The sequence below is a fragment of the Fulmarus glacialis genome, unplaced genomic scaffold (genome assembly GCF_000690835.1).
Source record: "Fulmarus glacialis isolate BGI_N327 unplaced genomic scaffold, ASM69083v1 scaffold1561, whole genome shotgun sequence".
Classification (NCBI taxonomy): Eukaryota; Metazoa; Chordata; class Aves; order Procellariiformes; family Procellariidae; genus Fulmarus; species Fulmarus glacialis.
Genome location: NW_009190701.1, coordinates 93,590 through 117,179, shown reverse-complemented (window position 1 = coordinate 117,179; position 23,590 = coordinate 93,590). Strand labels below are relative to the sequence as shown.

The following is a 23,590-nucleotide window of genomic DNA, read 5'->3' as shown; positions in this document are numbered from 1 at the left end:
CAGTGCTGTACAGAAGCCAGAAAAATATTGCAGGGTGGCATGCAGTATGTTTTGAGGAATGCTTATACAGCTCAGAAAAAAAGAAGACATTCACCTCTAATGGTGGCATATATTTTGCGCTCGGGAATTATCAACAGCATGTTTTGTACGAAAAAGAATCAGAGAAGAAGAATCAAACAGAAGGGTAACAGGAGAAGGGAAAGTGTTTTTAGTAAATCCCCCCTTTATTACCAAGTCTCTCCCTTTTTCTTTAAACACTTCCTACATGATACAGACTCCTAAACATCTCCAATACAGACAGGAGGACATGGAGTGTTTGAATCCAAAATCAGTGGAAGGAACAGGATTAAGAGAAAAAAATGGTTTTACACAGATGTGTATTGGTAATCAAGCACGTCAGCAGTATTCCCTGGCATAAAATAGGACTAAACCAAAGGAGAATGTAGAGAGGGAAATAATAAATGGATCACATAAATACATAAATATCTGAAATTTCACTGTTGCTGCCCTGAATTGATATGTGTCCAATATTTCTATTCTGAAAAGACTGGAAAAGGGGATACAACAGGTAAATCCTTTTGCTTCCCATTATCTACAAAACCCTAATACCCGCAGCAGCTCCATTTCTTGGGAAAACGTGCACCAAGTAAGTCACCTCAATTTCTCACTATTTACTTTAGGCACCAGCAGCCACCATCATAAACCCATCAAAATCAAGGCAACTTATTCCAAATCCGGACTGACAGGCACTGATTTGTTAGCCAGCCTGGTACTCATCCCAGATCTATACAACATAAAACGAAGGCACTTGAAACATGTTTCATCACTCACAAGAGATATGAAATCTAAAGACTAAAATAAGAAATGTAAACAACATTGTTTAATACATTTGTAAGTTGTTACTTAATACTGGTGCCTAGTGAGGCTGCCTTCTCACTGAACCGGCTACTGTACAGCCCCTTAATTACTACACGTTGAATGCAGGCAGCCGTCTCACATCATTTAGACATCTACGCTACAGTAAAATTGTAGTCTCAAAGTACATTTATATTGCATGTCAAGCCTAAGTCAGGACCCCAACTTGCTGGCAGTTCAAATTGTTAAAACCGTAAGATAACCTTCGTATCTCTTACGGTTAGAGATTGACCAGGACATCCTGCTGAGCTCAGTTTTGCTGTCTCAGCAAGAAATGAGCAGCAACGGAGCAGCAGTTTAACAGACTCCCCTGTCGCTGGTCAGACGTGCTGCATCCTTCAGCTGACACAAAGCAGGCTCCTCAGATGAGCGACAGCAGTGTCATTTGGCACTGCTCCCCAGCACAGGCCCCCATCTTGTTATTTAACAGCAATTTAACTATCAGATCTGCTCAAACTTCCTAGGAAATTGGTAACAGGAATTTTTGACTCATTACTGTATAGGGTAAGAGACAATGTATTTGTACAGTAGCCAGAACAATGGGATTATTTAGGTACAACGGGCATAATTAGATCTACCACAACGGTTGGAGGATATTCAAATCCAGGCTTCCTGCATCAGATTAGCTCTGATGGAGGGTAATGATTTAATTTTTAGGAGGAAAATTATTTAATATTTTTTTCTATTATCTGAAGACAGACCTGAAAATGATGCAACAATCTATTTAATTAATGCAGTGCTGTCGTACCATGTAATTCGCACTGCTATGGATACAAATTTATTCAGATATAACATTATACAAAAATGGCGTATTTCAACATCTCTTGTTGCCTCAAATAACAGCAAGGCAATAATCATACAAAAAGGGGCCAGCTGTAATTATGTTATGTATCAGTGTGACATTTCCTATCAACATGGCAAAGTTAAGAGAGCAGCAGTGATGTGGCTCAGTGAGTATGGACTCATGCTTGTTTCAGCTCACATAACAGGAACAAGGCAAAAATGATACTATCCGTAAATTCCCCCAAGAGTGATTATGAAAGAAGATGAAATCATGCATGAAGAACAGACCGAAAGGCTGGTGTGACAGTCTCTACTCCCTCTCTCATTGACTGTTACCTATTTTTACATTCAACGAGAGCTAATACTTTGCCCTTAATTTTAATAGTAAATAATTAAATTACCCTTTTAGTTTGAAGGACAAATTTACCTTTGGTTCATTTGAATAATAAAAGGATAAGGCCAAAAAATACTACTGCAAATATGAAAATTGTTTCTTCTTCTCACTAGTTAAAGGTAAAAGATAGATATGTCAGTCCTGTGTACATTTTTCACAGTTACAGAGTAGTTGAGGCTGGTAGGCACCAGCCTCCCTCTTTTGGAAGGCCATCTCAGCCCAGTGCCCTGCCGAAGGAGGTCCAACTACAGCAGGTCGCTCAGGGCTGTGTCCAGTTGGGTTTTCAATACCACCAGGGAGGGAGACTCCACCACCTCTCTAGACAACCTGTGCCAACATTTGACCACCCTCTCAGTAAAATGCAGTTTCTTATGTTTAAATGGAATTTCCTGTGCTTCAATTTGCTCTCATTGCCTTTTTGCCTTTCACTGGGCACCACTGAGAAAAGTCTGGCTCCATCGTCTTTATTCCCTCCCATCAGGTACTTACACACATTGGTAAGGTCTCCCCTGAGCTTCCTCTTCTCCAGGCTGAACAGTCCCAGTTTTCACAACCTCCAACTTGCATGTCAGGCACTCAGCCCCATCATCCAGATCATTAATGATGTGAAACAGTATTGGCCCCCCTTGTTGATCACTGGGATACCATTAGTGATCGGCTTCCACCTGGATTTTGTTGTCACAACCCCCTGAGACCAGCAGTGCAGCCAGGTTCCAATCTACCTCACTGTCCACTTTTCTAGTCCATACTTCATCAGTTTTCCAATTCACTCTCAAGAACAGAGAATGCAAGTTAAAATTACAGACAAAACATTTATATTGTCTGTGCATAAATCTTCAGACATGCAAAATGTTGACACATATGAACAATTTACACTATTCATATGAGAATATTACTCCTAGATATAAAGAACTTGTTAAAACTAATTAGAACAAAAATTGCTATTTCCTTCAGCTTCACAACCAGAGAAAAAGCAGGATAGCTACAGAAGAAGCAATATTCGAGGTAGTTAACAAAGCCAAATTTAACTACATTTACCTATGTAATTAATTTAATTGGGCCCAGAGCAAGGATTTGTGATTTCAAATTATGAAAACATTATTTTAAAATTAATTAATACCTTTTCATAAAGTCCTGCACATGTAGCTGAGTAATACTTATTCTAAGAAACCAAACATTAACATGTATGTTATATTTATACATTACAGTTCATTAGCGACTCCGTAATCAAAAGATGTGCCACATGAGTTATTCCTTTTCATCTCCCAATCCATTTTGGTTCTCTAATTTGAACTTTTTCCTTTTGTAATAAATAGTCTACATTTCAAGATTAAAATAATTAAAATAGAAAGTTGGATGTCTTTTAATTTAAAAATTAAAAATATTTAAAAAAAAATCTCTCAATTCCAAATGACAACAATTCATGGCTGAATTTAAACAGAGATACATTAATACACCACATTACAGTGCAAAGAATGAACCTCTGCCTTGTTACATCACTACTGATTAACTCTACTTATGATTAGGACACTCCAGCTTTAGTGTTTCCAGACTAGATTAAACTGAATTTTACAGGCACAGATTTTTCTCCACATTTTCCCCAGAAGAGGCTTGGTATATTTATTATACTGTAAGATGTTATTTGTCTGTAGGGGCTTTCCTATTGTTATTGATCTAAATCATTCATATGTTCTATTATAAAATACAATTTAATAACAATTTGGCTCTCAAATTTTGAAAATTAGGTATTCCATTTCCAAATTTGGACACTAAAAATCTCCACTCTTGTCCTTTTGTACAGTCCCATTCACAGGGAACTGGTAATTGTTAGATTTATACTAGTGCCGTTCCAGCTTTGTTTAAGTGCAACAAGAACTGTTGACAAGTAACCTATATAATCAAAATAATTAGACACAGCAATTGTTATTAACTTACTTTAATTAACAACCAATTTACTTTAAATACAGTCTAAGTACAAGGTTTCAGTTGAAGCTAGCTATGAAGAAAGAAGCAAGAGCATGTTTCTCCCCTATTACCAATATCATTAGAACACAGACCAGAGTGACAAATGTGCCATTTTAAAACTAAATTTATTAAAATTAAGAACAGATTAACAGATTTTATAACTTTTTGATAATTTGTTCCATATATTTGGCAAAAGCTTGCTATATTTTCATGAAAGACAAATGAGCTGAACGTTTTTCTTTAAGTGCAAAAGAGAAATTGCACTTAATTGCAGAATTGTAATTGGTACCTCCATAATGACAACCCAAACATCTGCTACCTTGTTCTAGCTCTATTAAACTGAGGTTTTACTGCATGCTGATATTAGACTGGCTTCGTGAGTATTGCAGACACAGAAAACAAAGACAGGAGACAAATTGCATAATGTTGAGCTGATCAGGTAGTGAAAATTCAATTTCAGGGCAACACCTGCAGTTTAAAAAGTGTATTTCCAAATTAGAACCAATACTAGGGATTTAAATGTTTTTGCCAATACTAAAAGCATTAGTGCATCCATTTTAGGGCTGAAACCTCATCTTTTAGATTTGAGGAAATAGAGATACATTTTCTTTACTTATAGCAGTGATCTAACAAGCAAGCGTACATTTGGAAAACGTCCTTTGAGTCACTCTAATACATGCTATAGTAATCTATCAACAGTTTTCTCCCTAGCATCTCAAGACTTTTTCCTCACCAAGGTTGCCTATGAAAACCTTATTCAATGTTTCTGAACACATCATCATCAAAATTCCAGTTACATAATCTTCCTCACTTTTAATTAACTAGTTAAGTCTCTTAATCAAAATTAATCACATTTTTAAAAACATCTCCACTAGTAGTCTCAAGTGCTTCTCATGCATACTTTCTACTAGCCATTGTACCTGAATTTCAGCCACAAAGTTGTGAAACGCACACCATCTATTCCATGTTATCTAAATATACCAACTCTCATTTAATTTGCATAACCTTCTCTATGCTTTTTACTGATTAGAACTGGAAATCTTGTAGTGCACTGTAGATGTTAACTCATCATTTTAGGCTAATGAATTGGACAAAAAACCAGAAACAAAAAAACCAGTGCCACTATCTGAAAAATTTGTACCGTGATAATGATCATACTGTACAAGGACTTTATCATCACATTAAATAACAGAAAATGCATGGCATTTACATATGCACATCAAAATTCTGAATTTCCATAAAGGAAATAGTGTTTACAGGTAGCTGATCTGTGCGTACAGTCTTCATTTGCACAAAACTTAACAATATTTTGGATTTTCTACTTTTCTACTAAATGTATCTCAGATAGGCAAACTAAATTTCTAGAAAGATCAAACCAAAGCAAAAATCAGTCTTAATACTCACCGTCTTTCTGGTTGCAGCACGTTTACAAACAATTTGTATAGTTTAAGAAGCTAAATTTAGTAAGTGCAAAGCAAATCTAGCCACATGATACATAAAAGGAAGTTTTTTTCACTTGACTTAAGCTACTGATTATAGCCCATCAAAATTATAGATCTTCTCTGTTAGTAGTACTCATTTCCAGAGTAAGGAAAAGGGTTCTTCAAGCATCCATTTCTAAATGAGTCTAAAACCACTAACAGCAGCTATTTCACTTATCATACAAAACATACTCCTCTCTAAATCTATACTAGCACATATCAGCTGAAATTATTTTTAAATTGGTTTTGGTTAGTTAGGGTTTTTTTGGGGGGGAGGCAAATGCATAAGCTCAAGTGCATATAATAGGTTAGAGCAATGCTTCTCTAATATTTTCTCAGAGGGATTTTTTTGCATGATTGGTGGAGTAATGTTTGAGATGCATTATAAATTCAGTCCTCTGGCCAGTCCCTCTCCTTATCAGGATACTAAGAATGATGCCTTTGCTGGGCAGAATAGCAGACTCTGAGACTGCAGCCAATTTTTATCTGATTATTCATTCAGAAGGAAATGGGACACGAATGATGGAGAGGTTGAACATCCTGTCCTCCTTTGTAGGAAAATTCTCCCAGAAAAACTTGTCTCTCACCTCTCAAATATATAGCCCTAGCAAACCAGCTTTGAGCGCTGTCAACCTTTCTCCTTTGGAGTGAAGGGAAGTGTAAAGTAACAATTCTCTGCTCACTTGAATAAGTAGAAACCACAGAAAAATAACAATGGCATAAGAAATATGCAGTGGAACTTTTTAACATACTCAATACTTTCATTCAGCATTATGAACAATGAGCTACATCTACTGCCCGGCACTCACTCATAATTTCAGATGGATGAGATGGGCCAGTGTCTCCATAAAGACTTGCCAGTAGCCAGCCATACTCTTTTGCTGTGTGTGTTTGCACTTACACACGTGAGACAGGTTTGTAGTAGTACTTATTAAAGTTGTCCAAAATTTTTAAAACTTCCTTCTTAATTTTTCCATGCAAGGTGTCTGCCAAAACGGTCATTTCTTCAGTGATACTAAGGAACAGTATAGTTTTGATGACGTTAAAATACTCCAGCAACCCTTCCTTTGAAAACTTTCCATTTCCTCTGCTAGACTCCAGCTGGGAGAAGGATTTTATGCAACGGATGCCTTCTGCCCATCAAAGTCATATGCCCCTGAGAAATCATATCCATCAAAGTCACATGCCTTTGAGAAGTCAGTGCCCCTTGCAGTTTGCTCAGAATCTGTGGTTACAATTCTTCAGAATCCCATCCATTCTAGAGATTTTTCCAGCTTATCTGACACCATCTCTAAAAGCAGAAAGGCCATCATTTTTGGACACCTTCCCACACTCACTTGTGAATAACACAGAAATATGATTGATCGGAATGCAGAGGAGCCAAGAGCTTCACATACAAGAAGAGAAAATTGGAAGCTTGAAAGAAAAATTAGTGTGGGGTCTATCTGCAGAAGAAAGCAGGAACTAGAATTTGAAGCATAGTTTTTTACTTACTGTATATTTCATACCAACTTTCTAGCACTAGCTGTGACTCAAAAGAAAAGAAAAATAGTATTTTGCTTACGTTAACAGATATAAAATAAATCTTACTAAGTGCAATTTGATTCACAAAGAATAGCAATGCCAAGTCAATATAAAGTCTTAATGTAAAGTTGAGAGACTTGAAAAAAGTCTCTAAAGTAAGTCCTGCACATTTATTGCTCCGAAATTAGCAAGATGTTTTCTGTCATATACTTCATTGCTGATCTGTTGTATTTCAGGCATTGTACCAGTTGAGGTTTTTTTGGGTTGTTGTTGGGTTCCTCCCCCCCCCAGAGGAATAAACCACATTGGAGTTCTGAGAGTAAAAAGAAAACTTACTAAAAACTATATAATATATATTATATATTTATGTAACATATATCTGAAAGGAAATTAATGTCATATTTCATTATGAGGTGATTCACCCACTGCATTGTTTTCTAATAAGCCTGTTTGTGTATCTTTGTTTGATTATAAAACCACTACCATTTTCTATAAAATTGGTATTAAATTATCGCATTTGAAATTATTATGTTCCTGTTCCTGATGATAGAGAACACAAAGAAAACCTACATTAAAACAGATGTGCCTGAAGTAAGTGGTTTACACCCACTCATGTAAAAACAAAAGCTCCCATCAGGAAAACATGCTCCCTGATAATAGCCCCTACAAAGTGTTAACACTAAATTCTAACCAGCATATCAATCAGCTCCAAATTGCGATGACTTTATCTCAGTAGGGTATCACAGGCATGAAAAAAGTACATATTAAAATAATTCATTGTGCCAATATATTTTATTAAAAAAAAAATTGGTCCTAATAATGGTCAGACAACAATAAACAATATTTATACATCTAGATGAAAACACTTTAGAATACCTTGCAGGAAGTGTTGACTTTTAAAGCCTGTGTTCATCAACAGGCGTATTTGGAAACAGTTGGCAGTTATCCCTGTAAGTGAATCACCTTATGCCAATACGAGTGGAAAGTAAGAACATGAAAACAAGATAAATAACATAAAAGAAAATCCTATGCAAGGTAATAGGAAAAACAGTTGTTGCATCACAGCAAGTTAGAAATCTAATTTACTCATTTTCATACAAGCAAGCAGGGGGGAAAAAAAGCGAATGTGGTAAATGATACTATGGTAACAAAAAGCTTCCAAGTGACTGTCCATCCTGTTTATAATCTTGCAGCTCAGGAATAAATGGAATCTGCAATTACCAAACTGTGACGGCAAAGAAGGCCAGTATGAAGGAGGTTATTGTCACCTTGTTTTCTGTCACATGAAGAAAGAAAATAAAGAAATATAATTTAACTCGATCATAAACTTTTAGCTAGTATGGGAATAACGTGTCATGCTACATTGTACAGTGCAGGATTATTTTATTTATCCATCTTCTCTTCCTATGTTCATTTGTTGCTGAGGCAGGACCGTCACCCCCTTCTTTGAAAGAAAAGGAATCTGGGAACTAAGGAGAAGAGTTGTCAGGACCGGCAGGTCTTCTATTGCCAAGTTAATTTACAACTACAGTTTACTGTATAATAAGAATTTCAGTGACAGAACTAGCTCGCTCTGAGCACATTTATCTCACCCCCTCTACCTACACCATTTCTGCCATACTGTGGGGAAACCTGGCCGCTAATGAGAATATGCGACCCTCCAGAGAGCATAACAGTGTCAATAGCAGATGTACAGGACGGCCCTGCTCTGATCTCTGCTCCCTAATCCCTCTTTGCTTAGCTAAATCCATCCCACAGACAACTGCCGAGAAACTTTCTGGGCAGCTGATTCCATTCTACCCCTCACATACAACTCTCAAAAAAGGAGACTTCATTAAAAAAAACCTTTTTGCTAGCACGAACAAAGGCCCCGTACCCCGACGGCAGAAAGCGCATGACTGGGCTAACACGTCCTGTGCTTTACACATTGAAGTAGTCTTTTCTAAACACAGTTAGTTCAATTATTAACTCAGTAGCTAATACAGTGAGAAAAGCTGTATCTGTACCTCTCATTATATAAAACTTCAATGGCAAGTGAGGTGTGAAAATCATTACTCTCTGCTAATTACCATTCCTAGAAGCAGAGATAATTAACTACATGATCTATTATCTCTAATAATTATTATTTACACAGTGAATAATATGCACACTATAGGTTGGTTTTTTCCTACCTGGCTTATTCTGAGAAAATGCTTACCAAGGGCTTTATGAACAAGTTTTAAAGAAACTATTTTTTTGTGATGATTGTCTTGCATATATATATAGGAAGATACTTTGGTCTGCATTGTCTGGTCCCATCTATAATGTATATCTACATTATACAGTTGTGTAACACTCGGAACAAAATACGGAAATTGAGATAAAGATATAAATTTACCTATAATGGTAATAATTTTGCCTATGAAGTAAAAACTCTTACAAACTATACAGATTTTTAGAAATCAGTTCAATCAAATTTCAATCAATTCAAATAAATTTTTAATTTTGAATGGATCAAATGCACCATTTAGCTGGAGACTCAGAAATGTTCCAGACAATATTTTAACACCATCACCTGAGCACTTCAAAGACAAGAGCATATACAATTTTCACAAATTTTCATTACCAAACTATTGTGCTGAAAGCAGCCAATAAAATACTTACAGTACAATCCTCAAGTTACTTGCCTCATAAGACAGCCTTACTGACCTAAATCCAACCCTACCTGGTTGGAAGATGCCACCCTGAAGATCATGCATCGATTTTCTGCAAAGCAGTTTTTCCTCTGTGTTTCTCCTCATATCGTGTATTTAGTAAGATTAAGAATGAAGAGATTAAGACTGCAGAACAGAAACTGTAAAACCTGGAGCAGAGCTTCATGAGTTCATACAAATCCACTTGTTCTTTTTCAGACAGTGAAAAATTACTATCTTTGAATTCCTACACCAGTTCATCATCTGCCAGCTGAGGATTCTCCTCTCAGTACATTTTTCTGTGACGTTTTCTGGATGGCTTTAAGTCGTCTAGAAGTAGAGGATTTCGCCTTTCCGAATGTATTCCACAGTGACAGTGCAGGAAGATGATTCAAGCCTGTTGCTCCTTCCTCTTGCCTCCCTCATCCAAAGCCAGATGACACTGACAACAAGCCAGTCCAGTGTCATTACATAGGCTAAGTTGCGAAAATTCATCCCAGATACGTTTCTCACTGTTTACTGATTTCCAGGATTATTATGCAAGGATAAAACCTTCCACAGATCTATCCTTACATAAAATGTCTCTCTTCCTCCTCCCCATCCGTCTCAACCTTAACACACAAGTTACTGAAATCTTGACACATTACCTAAAGGTGGAATTTATTTTTGAGCATTGCCTGGAGGAAAGAAAGCAGAGGTATGAAAACCATTACAAAGGATGGTCTCCGCTCAGATTGTTGCCAAAATTCACTCAAACCCTTCCATTCCAAAATTACTAGTGCAAACCTCCCCACGGACAAACCTTGCAAATGTATGTGGAGAAAATGTGAGGCAGTAAAATAGGGAAAGCCGCACAGCCGTAAAGGGGGAGCATGTGAAGAGTATGTGCAAGCTCTGCTGCTGCCAGTTATCATCGTCTTTCTTCCTTACACTCCAGTTTTACCTTTTTTCCCCTCAGTGTGCTCTCATTGCGACATTCTGCTTTCTGGCGTCCTCATTCCTTCTTCCACTGCCTCTCCTTCCCCAAAGCTGCCCTGCTTTCTTACAGGCAAGTCAGCCTTGGCTGACGACCGGACTGTCTGTCTGATAAACGACTCATCTCTTCACAGACTTCAAGTCAACAACTGGAGCTGCCAGTCATATTTGCAGCTTAACATTAATGGTAGGGACTACAGAAGGAATAAAACAGAATTTAGGCCAGGCCATTTACTTGGGTTGTCATTTAATGTTACCATAAATGAAAGCTTCCCTCAATCTATCCTTATTAATTTTTTTTACCACTTCTGTCCCCATTTCTGTCCTCATTTTTTGTGTATGGGGTTTTGTTGCAGTTTGTTGGGGTTTTTTAAAGTACCTATTTTAACTTAGAACACTGTGAGCAGCAATAGGTGAACTTATCTGGATAAAATAAGAGATGACCTGAACCTTCATGTACAGTAAAAACAAATGGTAATTTTGTCTGTATTTTAACACAAGAAACAAAGAGCTTGAGAATAGGTTTTAAGAAAACTGCACCTGAGAGTATCTTTCCAATTTCAAATACCAAAATAACTAAAAATGTAGTTTGGAGGATAAAAGCTATTTTCTCATGGTGGTTCTTTGAATAAAGAAGAGAATTATAGTGACATCCAATAGCAGTTTCATTTAGCATGACTGCCCTTGGCAGACAGCTACAATAAAGTACAGGCTCTTTTGCTGTTGCCTCAGGAAACACAAATTCTGATGATCTTCTGTTGATAGGTATGGCATAATCTGATCTATTGGGCTGAGCTTTCTGTAAGAAATGAAATAAACAATCTTTCCTACACAGTTAGGGTCTCCTTCTTCCATTCCATTTTGAAAACAAGACTTCATATAAATACACAGACACATAAATAGATGTATATAGACAGATAAAAGAAAAGGTCTATGCTCTGTCAGACAAGAATGAGCTACATATTTTCCATTACTTTCACCACTTCACTTTTGTAGAATGTAATTTCTTCTTATGGTTCTCATATATTATAGGTTACCTACCTGCTCTGCCAGCCTCCCTCCACCCCATTCCTCCAAGAAAGCATGAAGTACATTCATTCCAGCATTCTGCATCAGACAATCAGTCAAAAGAACTATTTATTTGTAACAATAAAATTCTGTGCCAAAATCTCTTGAACTGCTTTCAATATAAAGAAGTTAGAGATTTTGTTCCACTTATTTTAATACGATCTTTCATTATACATTCAGGAAAAAGTAATTACACAAAGCAAGAAGGTGAATTAACACCTTCCTTTCTCTCCTAGTAAATCTTAATGGCTGAGTCTGTTGCAGCTCCAATCTGCTGCTGTGCGCCATGTACCCCGCAGCCAGCCTGTGGCCTCAGCATCATTCTCCCACGGAGGGTAACCATCGCTCTCCCCCAGAAAAAACTCCTCTCAGGGAAGCTTGTGGGGAATAATCCCTGTTCCTCCCTGACGGGGTTATTTGGGGCCCTCAAATCCATCCCTGCAGCCTTGTGAGGAGAGGTCTGTCTGCGCGTACAGTGAAGACCCTCATCTAGGGCTGTGGTAGGAATGTGGTTGGAATTTGGATGCTGGCAGCAACCTTGGCAACTTCACTGTTTCCTTAGACAGATGTTAGAGGGTCATATGCAGGTGTTCTTCTGCCACACGATAAACAGGAAACATTGCTTTCTCTCTTCTGGCTGCAATAAAATTGTCTACATTCTTTTTTCTTTTTTTTTGCTTCATTCGCCCCTTTTGGTTTTGGCCTTTTTGTTCCAAAAGTTTTACAAGGTCATGTTCATTACTTGACTAACATTTCTTAACATATCAACTAACATATGTTTACTTCATTTCCTAAGTTGGCAGAAGCTGTAGAAGGGAGTGAATGTTTTGCACTTTTCTGTGACATCTCTGCCTTTTTTTCTTCCAGAGCCTCGGTTAAAGGATTCCGCTCCATTGTGCCACATACTGTGCAAATGCAATAAATGATACTCCAGATCATCAGAACTGAAAACAGTCCTCCTGATGCAGATACTCACCTAATACAGGCATAAGTAGCTTTTTTGCTCCCTAGGCACCTATCAAGTACCAAATGAAATGCCTGTGTTAGTTACTAACAATAATGGGTTCAGCTGGGTCTTTTCCACTGGTGCTGAAAATCACTCAACTAAACACTAATTGTGATCTCTTCTTAATAAGAACACATTATACCCATCCAGAAAGCATATCATCTATGCTGTGACAGTTTTCAGGAAAGTAGAAGCAGCAGAAACACTTTTCTAATTAAAACTGAATTTAAGCAAGCAAGAGCCCGATAGAAGAGTTCAAATCACTAGTTTTGGTATTGGGAGTCTCTATTTCATTACGGCTCCATGATATTCAAGATCAATGTGCTTCTGCTCCAAGTGCAATCAAAGTATTCCCAAAATGCAAATTTTGTTTTCAGAGTAAGAGATAGTTTACAGTTCTCATCACAGCTCACATGCAAAAATGTATGAAGTCCAATTTTTACTTCTGTGTGGGAAAGCTATCTAAAACACGAATACTGGAAAAGAAAGGTTTTCTGGAGAACAGCTTCACGTAAACAGCATAAAAGCAGCATTAAAGTTGCTCTGAAGCTAATGGAAGGCAAAATCAGCTCACCCAGTAACTTAATCCTTGGAAAGCGTTGAAAAGAACTATATTTAATGATGCTATTGCTCAGTTGGAATAATTTGTGTTTAATTTCTCAGGGAAATTCAAATCTTTTATCCCAAGCAGTGACATTATTTTCTTTTTATATTTTTATCAATGGTTCAATTTCCCCTTAATCAAAAGACAATGCAAGAGGGAATATTTCTCATTCAGCAGAGCATCTTGACTAATTTTATGGTCCCATATGTGATCACTCTGAACAGAATTTCATACAAAGCTCAATTTACAGCATATGCATAGCTAGATAACTAAAAATAGAATATGTAAAATTCAGTCTTAGCGACATAACACTTATATGCCCTTTGGGTTTGAGCTGATACAATTTGATTAAATATACTCTAAGAATGAGTGCACAAGTATGCATTCAGCATTAGCAGCTAGAAAAATAATTCTGTACACTTCATCCTGGAAACAACTCCCTTACGTATTCTTTACTGTATTTATTTACTACTTAAAATGAATGAGGGCTATGGAGCAATACCTTGTATCTTAAACTCTTTAGCTTGAGCTTGTTATAAACAACGAATAAAATGAACTCCTCTGACACTGGAGCTATTATTCTCGTGGGGTCCATACCGCAAGGCTTGATCTTATGATGCTGTTATAAAAGCTAAAAAATCACCATTAATTTTACACAGATAAGTTCAATCAGTCTTCTGATATGCATCCAGAAGAAAGATGATTTTCAGAGGATTTCACCCATTTATCAATTTTACAGAGAATCTCTGTGCCAAGCTAAAAAAGAACTGAAATGGTGAAATATTGACTCTTTTTAATAGGCACACACAACTAATTTCAACAAGAAGCAATGAAGTCAAGCCAGAGTAAAAAAAGAAATTCAAAATTATATTGAGGCCAAAGTGAAATTTTAGAACTACTGTTGACCAGAAATTTTTCAGTCAAATGAAACTATTACCACAAGAGAAAGACAGAACATTAAACATTAAACAAAATTACAGATGCATCATTCTGGAAAGTCTGATGCCTTCCCATGCCTTACTCAGAAACCTAAAACTATTCTGAGATTCAGAGAGGGCGAACTTGTGTGGAAGTTGAACAGAAACACTTTGTTACTGTGTTTAATCTCAAGCATTCAAAATGAACAGCAAAATATAACTCTGCCAGTCACACCTGACTTAACTACCAACCGATCTGCCTGCCCTCTGCCTTCTTGTTTCTTGGGAATGAGGAAAATTCTGCCAATGTTGGTAACATTCTTTCAAAGTCCTCCCAAAGTCATCAGCTAGGACTGGTGACTAGCATTACCACGTAGCAGTTAGACAAACACAAATAGGTACCTATTATCCTTCATCCCAATTCATCTGTATTACCTTGTCTTAATCCCAGCCTGTGTGTTGAGGATGAGTTTGATTCTATTTCTCTTTCTACGCAAGTACCTAACCTTACTTAGGTTGTAACAATATTAAAATAACTAAGATGTATGTTCCTCTCCCCAACAATCAAATGTTATACTGATTTGTGAAAGCATGATTTACCCAGCAATAGTAAAATATTATTGCTAATTTTTGCAAATTAGATTCCAAAACGCCACTGCCATAAAATATCCACACTGAGCTATTACACAGCATTTACACCGAACCACCTGAGAATGGAAGGCCCATCTTGCATTTCAGCTAACCTGAATGATTCTGACCTGGACAAACCATAGGAAAAAGCTAGAATAAGAGCCAGGATTCGGCTGGGAACTGGTGCTGCTAGTTGGCTGCTCACAGCCGAAATCGGTGCGCAGCTGAGCCAGCTCTGCTTTTCCAGGGTATCTGCATTCAGAGTGAAAAGGGCTAGCTCCCACCTCAGCGGACTAGAGCCATTTGTACAGTGCGACAGAAGAGGCGCACCCGCATTGCTGGCTGGTTTCAGCTGGAAGGTGGCATCTCACAGTGCCTTTCTGAGCTGGTGGAGGCTTGGTGTGACTCCCTCTCCACTCTTGATGCAGGAAGCGGCTCAGAACCTTAGGGGCTGGTTCTCCCCGTATTTCCCTTTCCAAAGAGCTTTCGGCGAGAACAGAAGAGCGAGTGCACCACAGCACAGATGACTGTCTGAAGGGAGCCAGGGACCAACCCTGGCTAAACAATCCTCAGGAGCATTCATTTCAAAAACGCCTTCGCCGCAAACACACTTTGCATATCTGTGTCGGGTTTCTCAAACATTCTTCTTCCACATGTTGATTATTATTTACTAATATCCAGGTATTTACATAGCAAGAATTAAAGGAAACATTTGCACTCCATAGTATTTCATCAATTGTTTTCTGTGATTATATTTTAAAAGGCTAGTTTTAAAAAAAACGTGAAGTGCACGCAAGACTATTACGCAGCTCCACACAGAGCTATAAAAAGGACAATACATAAATTCATAAACTAAAAAAAAAAAATTTGTTCTGCAATATTAAGATTAAGCTTGACCTTTCAAAGAGCAAATCTATTGCAATTGCAAAAGTTTTCAGCCTCTTTATTAGCTCTGTACAGAAGAATTTAATGCCACAAGCAAACATGGTATTTCCATTTTGCCCTCCTTTACAGACTGAATAAAATACTTCTGGATGTAATTCACTTGAAACCAGAATGAACAAAGATCATTAACCTCACTGATTTAACCAATCCAATTTGTCCTATTTGAGAATTAATTGAAAGTTCTTAAGACACGCAAAAATAATTTTACACATGTGAAGTCTCAGTGAAAACTAGTTGTGTTAGCAAATTTACCTGCACCGAAACTGGGCCATCCCAGTCTAACAACAGGAGTTTTTAAAATGTAGCATGGTGCTGTACTTACAAGTACATCCCTATCCTTAAAAGAAAAACATAAAATACAGAGTTTTTACAGCACCTGTTCTCACTTTGAGGACCTCAACAGTACTTAACGCTTCATAATCAACAACAGGATGTTAAGGAATTAACAATGCTTAAAAAATTACAACTCCTTCTGCTACGTTTCATTTTATTGACAGAAAAAGGCTACTTACCAGAATTTTTGTAGTATAAGCACTGTTGATAGCAATTGCGTTAACCAGCAAATCAAGGGTTTTGGCGGGTACAGAATCTGGGTCGGGGATCTCTTTGTAGTGGACATCACCAACATAGGCTTGGACGACCGTCATCCGGTTGGTTGTCAGTGTCCCTGTTTTGTCAGAGCAGATGGCTGTAGCATTACCCATAGTTTCACAAGCATCTAAGTGGCGGACCAGATTGTTATCCTTCATCATTTTCTGAGAAAAAACAAAATAAAAAACCTTGAAGATTTGCTTTGACAGATTTTAAACATCGGTTATAAAAAGCAAAAAAGCATGCATTTAGTCTTGTTCATTGAACATAATGCTCACTAAACTAGAACTTTAATCGGGGCCAATAACCCAAGCCCTAGTTACAGACAACCAAGCAGTGACAATCCCTGAAATAATTTTGCCTTCGATAAACCAATATACTTCCATCATTTTTTGCAGTATATATACATTTTAGGGAATAGCTAGAACAGCAAAGATTAACTAAAGAAACTGAAGATAACAGGATTTTTAAAAAAGTATAATTATAGCAAATATTAGACTCCTTTTTAATACTCTTTCCAATGCCAGGATGTTATCTTGCAGCACATAAAGGGACTATACATTCCATATATGGGAAAGAAAGAAAGAAACTAACAAACAAAAAACCCCCACACCCACAAAAAATCACCAGAGTACTCCATTCCCCAGTGCATACTTTTCATAAGATGCACAGCCATCTGGAAACATGGGTTATCCTTGTTTATAAGTTTTCAATATTAAAAAAATTCTGTGCCCAATCACCTGACCCTTACTTTCAGACACTATCTTATACGCACAGGGCACAATATCACCAGTTGTACACAAAGCTGTATTGCAGTTTGATACTGCAAATATAGATACACGTGCCAGATGAAGGGAAAATATTTTAAAAGCAACTACAGTCTTTATTAGCAAAATGCCATGCTTGACATGTGCTCTTTTTTCCTAATAATGATGATGTTTGGCCACATATAAATCAAGTTTTCCTTCCTAATGTTCATATGTTAATTTGTTTACACATTAAATGGAAATAAACTTTACAAAATCTTCATCTAAGATTCCCAGAATGTTTAAATAAGGCCCATCTGACTAAATTGCTAGAACAATCTGAGAAAACTCCCAGACAGATAATGGAGTAATCCACAAGTCCAGGATTTTAATCCTCTCTAATTTCCTAATAGAATCATTTACATTGGCTACAAACAACTGCATTTAAGAAAAGTACATGAAAGCTCCAGTGAAAATCTAATTTCTTTGAAAAGTGTTCCTGAAGACTTCAAATCCATGTCAAAACTTTGTACTATTGCACAAGAAAATTTGAAGACAAAGTTATTCTATCTCAAAAAACCAGACTATTCTCATAGTAAATTCTGCTCAATGAATTCCTAGTAACCTTGCAAACTAAGTAGGTATTTGTATTGTTCGATATTCCTGCACTGTGTGGTTTTAAAGATATGTATTAGAATATATACGTATTTGCATTTTTGTCAGAAATACTTTCAATATAAAGCAAAGTTTCACTTTAAAGAAATTTCACTCTCATTAACATTTTGTGCACATTAATTTACAGGCCAACTTTCATCACGCCGGACAAAAGCTGAAGAGTAACTTACTAGCAAACTCAACTGAACAGCATTTTTCTCCCGTAATTATTTTTAATGTTTCTTACCTTTACAGAATAAGCCAGAGAAATAGTGACAGCAAGCGGAAGCCCCTCAGGAACAGCAACCACAAGTACAGTAACACCAATAATGAAGAATTTAACAAAATACTGAACATAGACAGGAGTGCACTCAGGCAACCACTGTTTCTTGTTGACCACAAATGTGTCAATGGCAAAATATAGTACCAAAATTATTACAGTGATGGCAGACATCACCAAACCTGAAAACGGAAAAAATCAATTACTATAAACCAAAACACAATTAAAAACATGTGCAATTAGAAATTTACATTTTAATTTGATATGAAATTATTTTCTTATTATACGTGACATTTTTCTCCAGTGGCAATAATGATAAATTTTACAATGTATAAAACATTACTATAACACATTTACAATAGCCAGACATTCTACAGAACAGCTGAATCATACTACATTAATTTTTAAGCACCATCTTACTGCTCCTTTAAAACTTCTCAGTCAGTCTACTTCAACACGAGTTCCGCTGTTGCTTAAGCTAAGTTCTTTCAATTTAGTACATTACTTTGCCTGGTATGACATTTATCTGTCCTTTCAACCTCCACCTTTTACAAATTACTAGTCTACCCATAGTCAAACACTCATCTTTCTTTTAAATAAGCTTATCTTAAGAGGCTTGAAAAAAGGAGTCTCCTGTAGTTTATGTTGCTGTATAAAATATTTTAGAAAAGCCCTACTGAATGTGTCTGGCTGAATACAATGAGGCAATACTGCAGAATCATCCACAGAATAGTTTTTAATTGTTTGTCTTGAAAATGTGATAAATACTAGTGTTTCCAAGGTTTCCCTTTTCAAAGGGATATATGCAAACAGTGCATATTTTTATGAAGAGCAGCTCAAAAGAGGTACAATGCTGACAGTATAGCACAAGAGACACTAATAAATATTTCACAGAATTCACAAAAGATCCCAGGGACTTAGTATGCTCTCCCAATGACACAGACTTTGCTAAGATAGCACTCCTCCTCCACAATTTTGTTCCTGGGTCTGAGTATACAAATAAAAACTCCATTAGAACATCTATTTTGCCTTGCTGTGATTACTGCTTTTTGGCAGGTTTCTATGAAGCAGTTAAACCTGCATTTCAAAATAAATTAATTTCTTTCTAATGAGATCATAGAGTAGAAGGGGAATGCTGTGAATTTTATGTCTTGACTGAAGTTAAAAAAAAAAGGTGGTAAGCTGAAGGATGCTAAGGTTGACAGGAAACAGATGAGTCGGGAGACTGCTAAATGCCAGAGGATAAGGAAAAACCAACTAAAATATTGTACAGGCAAATACTCATGACAACGCAAGACATCGCCATAGATTGCCCAATGACAAAGAAAAACCAAATGAGGCAATGATTAATTAATTTAATTCATATGACTTGCCGCATTATGGTCAGAAATCCCTATACAATTACTTTAAAAGTGATACTCGCATGCCTGCCGAAATACCAGAGAGTAATAATCAGAAGGCAGTGTAGAAAGGTACTTAATCTAAGAAATTAATGACCATGAGAAATAAAGTGGGTTTGTATCAATGCATACTGTCGTACACCTAGCAACCAAGCAGAGAAACTTGAGGAATATGAAATGGGGCAAAGCATGAAATTGGATATCAAAGAGATGAAAACCATAGATTCCGAGTCATGCACTGTGCAGGCAAAGAAACAGAAGTGGCATCATGGGGTTATGTGATAAACTAAGTGTAATGAACTTAAAAAGGAATGAGAAGGAATAGCAGGGGTAAACATCAGACTGGTAAAGGAGGATAAAGGAGACTCAACAGAGGTCAAGTTAGGAATCTGCTGTAGGGCCTCAGCCAAGGATCTGGATAGAGATCAAGATCTCTTCAATACCGCTAGAAAAATGAACCTAATGAACATGATGTCATTATGAAAGATTTTCACCTTCTACCTACATGGTGGAGAAGTGCTACTTGTCACAGTAGGGACCAGATGGTACTGGATACAAGAGTCAACAGATGTGTCATATTTGGGTAGAAGGCAGGAACATGGATATTAAGAGAGAACAGAATGATTTCAGAATCCATAAGAGGGAAATACTGTGTGAGTGGTATTTTGAGATGATATTAGAGATTCTGAAACTGTGTACTCAGAAGTTCTAAGGGGAGAGGAAATTAAACATGTAATTACTGCATTTGGGAATACTGCCTATGAGAAAGGCTACATTTCATTTTGATTCAAATATTCATTACAATCCAAATTGCCCAAAGCTTCCAGTTTCTTACAGTCAAAGCTGAGTTCTAGAAGAATAAAAGATCTTCAATACCACATAGTATCCTTGGAACAGTATTATGATGACCTATTTCTAAACATTGCCGTAAAAAAGACCTATTCCTTTTGAGAATAACTTGTTTTAAAACCCTTTGTTGCTAGTAAAACACACTGCTATTTGGTCTATTATCCAGTCATACCTGCTTTGCCTATCTGGACTGCCAGCTTGGTCAGCTTTCCCTGAAGAACAGATTTTTCTTTCTTGTGCATGTTGGATTTCTTCTTGTCTTTGTCGTCTCCCTCTCCCCCTTCTGCACTCTTCAGTGGCTGCATCTCCATGGCAGCAGCCCCATCCTGCTGCTTGGCTAATAATGCAGAACAAAACTGTTACTCCCCAACTATTCTTCATTCTTTTTATCTTAGTGTTGATACTTACTGAATTCAACCAGCAACACCCGTGGCAGGGGCTGATTGCAACACAGATGATTGTAACTAGGCACAGAATTACATTTCACTCCCACGGCAGACAGATGCCCCTACGAGACCCAGGGGGCTGCTGCAGGGGCACAAATGTACAAGCATACCCATGTGCACTCCATACGTCTGGGGATATGTAATGCGCTGTGTCTCAAGTACCATGAAAACCATTGATTTTTATTTCTTTATTGATTTTTTAAGCCATCAATGACATTCTGTGTTATACACATATATATCACTTAATGTCTTGCAAATTACTTGACAAGTAACAGTACATCAGTCGTGCAGGATTTCCGAGAACAGCAGATCTCAAATGCTTTGGCAAATAGATGGCCTATGTATCTCTAAATTTTGGTATGTCTCATAGATTACAATGCACCTTTATAATCATACTTTTAATGAAAACATTTTAAAGGCAACGTGGTTCCACAGATGATCCACGCACCACTTCTCTGGACTGCATGGGCACCTCAGTGACCAGTGGACCACACTTTGCGAACCACTACTCTAGATAATACCAGACTTTAAAACTTCCCTTAGCATTCAGTGTTCAAGTTACTTAACCATCAGGTGAAATGGTGATACCGTCATCATTCTCCCATAGAAAGCACACATAATTTAAAGGCTAAACCATCCTTTCTTCAAAGAACGCTAATACTAATATAAGGAAACTTTATTTTAGTATCAAAGAGAAAGACATGATTGCTAAAAGCAATGACATTCCAGTTTATATATGTGTATGTGTCTGTTTTGTACTGAACACAGACATAAGTAAATTAAATAGAATGAGATGAAACAGCTTTGCTTTGACATTCGTGAACAGATTGTACAAAACCATGCTTATTTGACCTGGAAATCTAATTCGTCTAACTAACCTTAAAACTTATTCATTTAATATCATTTTATTTAATAGTTCTGTACCATTAACAACTGAGTTTATCTATTCAGTTTCTGATCCACCACCTTTGCAACCTTTAGAATTATCCGAGAAGAGAAAGTTATAGTTTAATTTACTTATTTGGCATAACCCAAAGAAATCGTGATAGCTGTATCATAAAATAAAAAGGGAACCATGACTTTGCTTTGGAGAAAGCAAAATATTTATTTCAATTTCTTCCTGAAAGTGTACATTAAACAAGAAACTCCTAAGATTCTTATCTTGCTGTTATTTATCCTTATAATACACTTCTACATTGCTAAATAACTCTTTGCTTTAAAGCTTCCTTTTGTTATTCCTTTACCTTCACCCTGCAAATGAAAATATGTCTGTATGATGCCATTAAACACCAAAGATGACGAGACATATCAAAAATAGGGCTGGAAATTCACTAACAATACATAGCATACATAACTTGCACAAGAGAAATGAATTCAAATTAACTTTGTGACATGAAAGTATCATCCATAAGTAGCTTATTAGAAATACTGATCTCCTACCCTAAGTATCTGATATATCAAAATTCTCTAAGTTACAATTTTTTTTGGTAGGTTTTTTTATTGGGTTTGGTTGTTTGGTTTTTAACATTCTGTTTGAACAGTAGGGGCCATTTTTACACACAGGCACAAATCGCAAATTTTCATTTAATTTTTTAACAGAATTTAACTACATGCTAAAAATAAAATCCACAACCTCCTTAATATGAAAGAAGATTACCTTTGTTCTGGCTGTTCTCCATATTCCCATCCTGCATTTTGCCTATATGATGAAAAATTTCAACAGACAACAGACAGTAAACAATCTTCACCCAAGACAGAACATGAAAATGGGAATTTAAATAAAAAGGGCAGACAAAAGTAATGAGCATGTTACAGATATTTATGAACAGTAGCCATTGTTATCATATGTTAACTTAGAAGCATGGACAATTTAGCTGGACACATTCAAGGAACTGCAGTCAAGTTCAATGTTGTAACATGTAAAATATTAAATACCAGCACATATTGTTAAGCAAATCGCATAAATTAAGAGGGAAAAACTAATAAAAAGAATCCAGTAGAAAGTAGAATTTGAATAATATTCCTGAACTGAAATTTCAGACAGCTGGGACTTTAAAAAATCACAGGTAACATTTTGGCACACATCAGTATAGAGCATGACTTTCTTAATGCACTCCAGAATTAAATTCATTATTTTAGTAAATTAGGACAAAATATAAACAATAATGTTAATAAATATAAATAAATAAAAATGTAAATCAGGTATGATTTTAAAATTACATCTTCCTCACTTGGTTGTATCATTTAGCAAGTTACTCCTGTAAATACAAGTGCCAAGTGATCATCTTATATTCAGATTTATCCTAAAGAAAGATTTGCCAAGTGCATCTGTAATTTCCAATTTAGTATTTTGGCTACATATAGTCTTACCATACCAAAGTCCTTATTTGTTTTTTTAAACTGAAAATATACAGTTTGAAAGTGTGTATGAAGTAAAAATGGCAAAATACAAATTAGAGCATACAAAACTTTGGTATTCAGAATAACCAGAAAACAATTTCAAATGTATTCAAAATTTCTTGGTGGGATCCCTTATGAAACTTTCACAGTGATATATGAATTTATCTTACAGAAAAGACTACTTGAGTTTTATAAACATTACATTCAGAATGGATGTCATTCTCTTTTTGTAGTTATGTATAATGCACAATAAAAAATAATGCTAAGGAAAATTAATAGTTAAAACACCTTTACAGGATTTTTGACACATTCGAATAGGAAACGTATCATTAGAGTTTATAAAAA

At 36.5% G+C, this 23,590-nt stretch overlaps 1 protein-coding gene across 1 annotated transcript in view; it reads right to left on the bottom strand.

The window, feature by feature from the left end:
* Positions 1-23,590, bottom strand: part of LOC104082893 (plasma membrane calcium-transporting ATPase 2-like) — a gene marked incomplete at both ends in the record, with an annotated part of 151,761 nt that overhangs the window by 35,480 nt on the left and 92,691 nt on the right. The window contains 4 exon segments of the mRNA XM_009586166.1: positions 16,392-16,634; positions 18,118-18,332; positions 20,572-20,736; positions 22,503-22,544. Coding sequence (XP_009584461.1) covers positions 16,392-16,634; positions 18,118-18,332; positions 20,572-20,736; positions 22,503-22,544 — 665 coding nt within the window.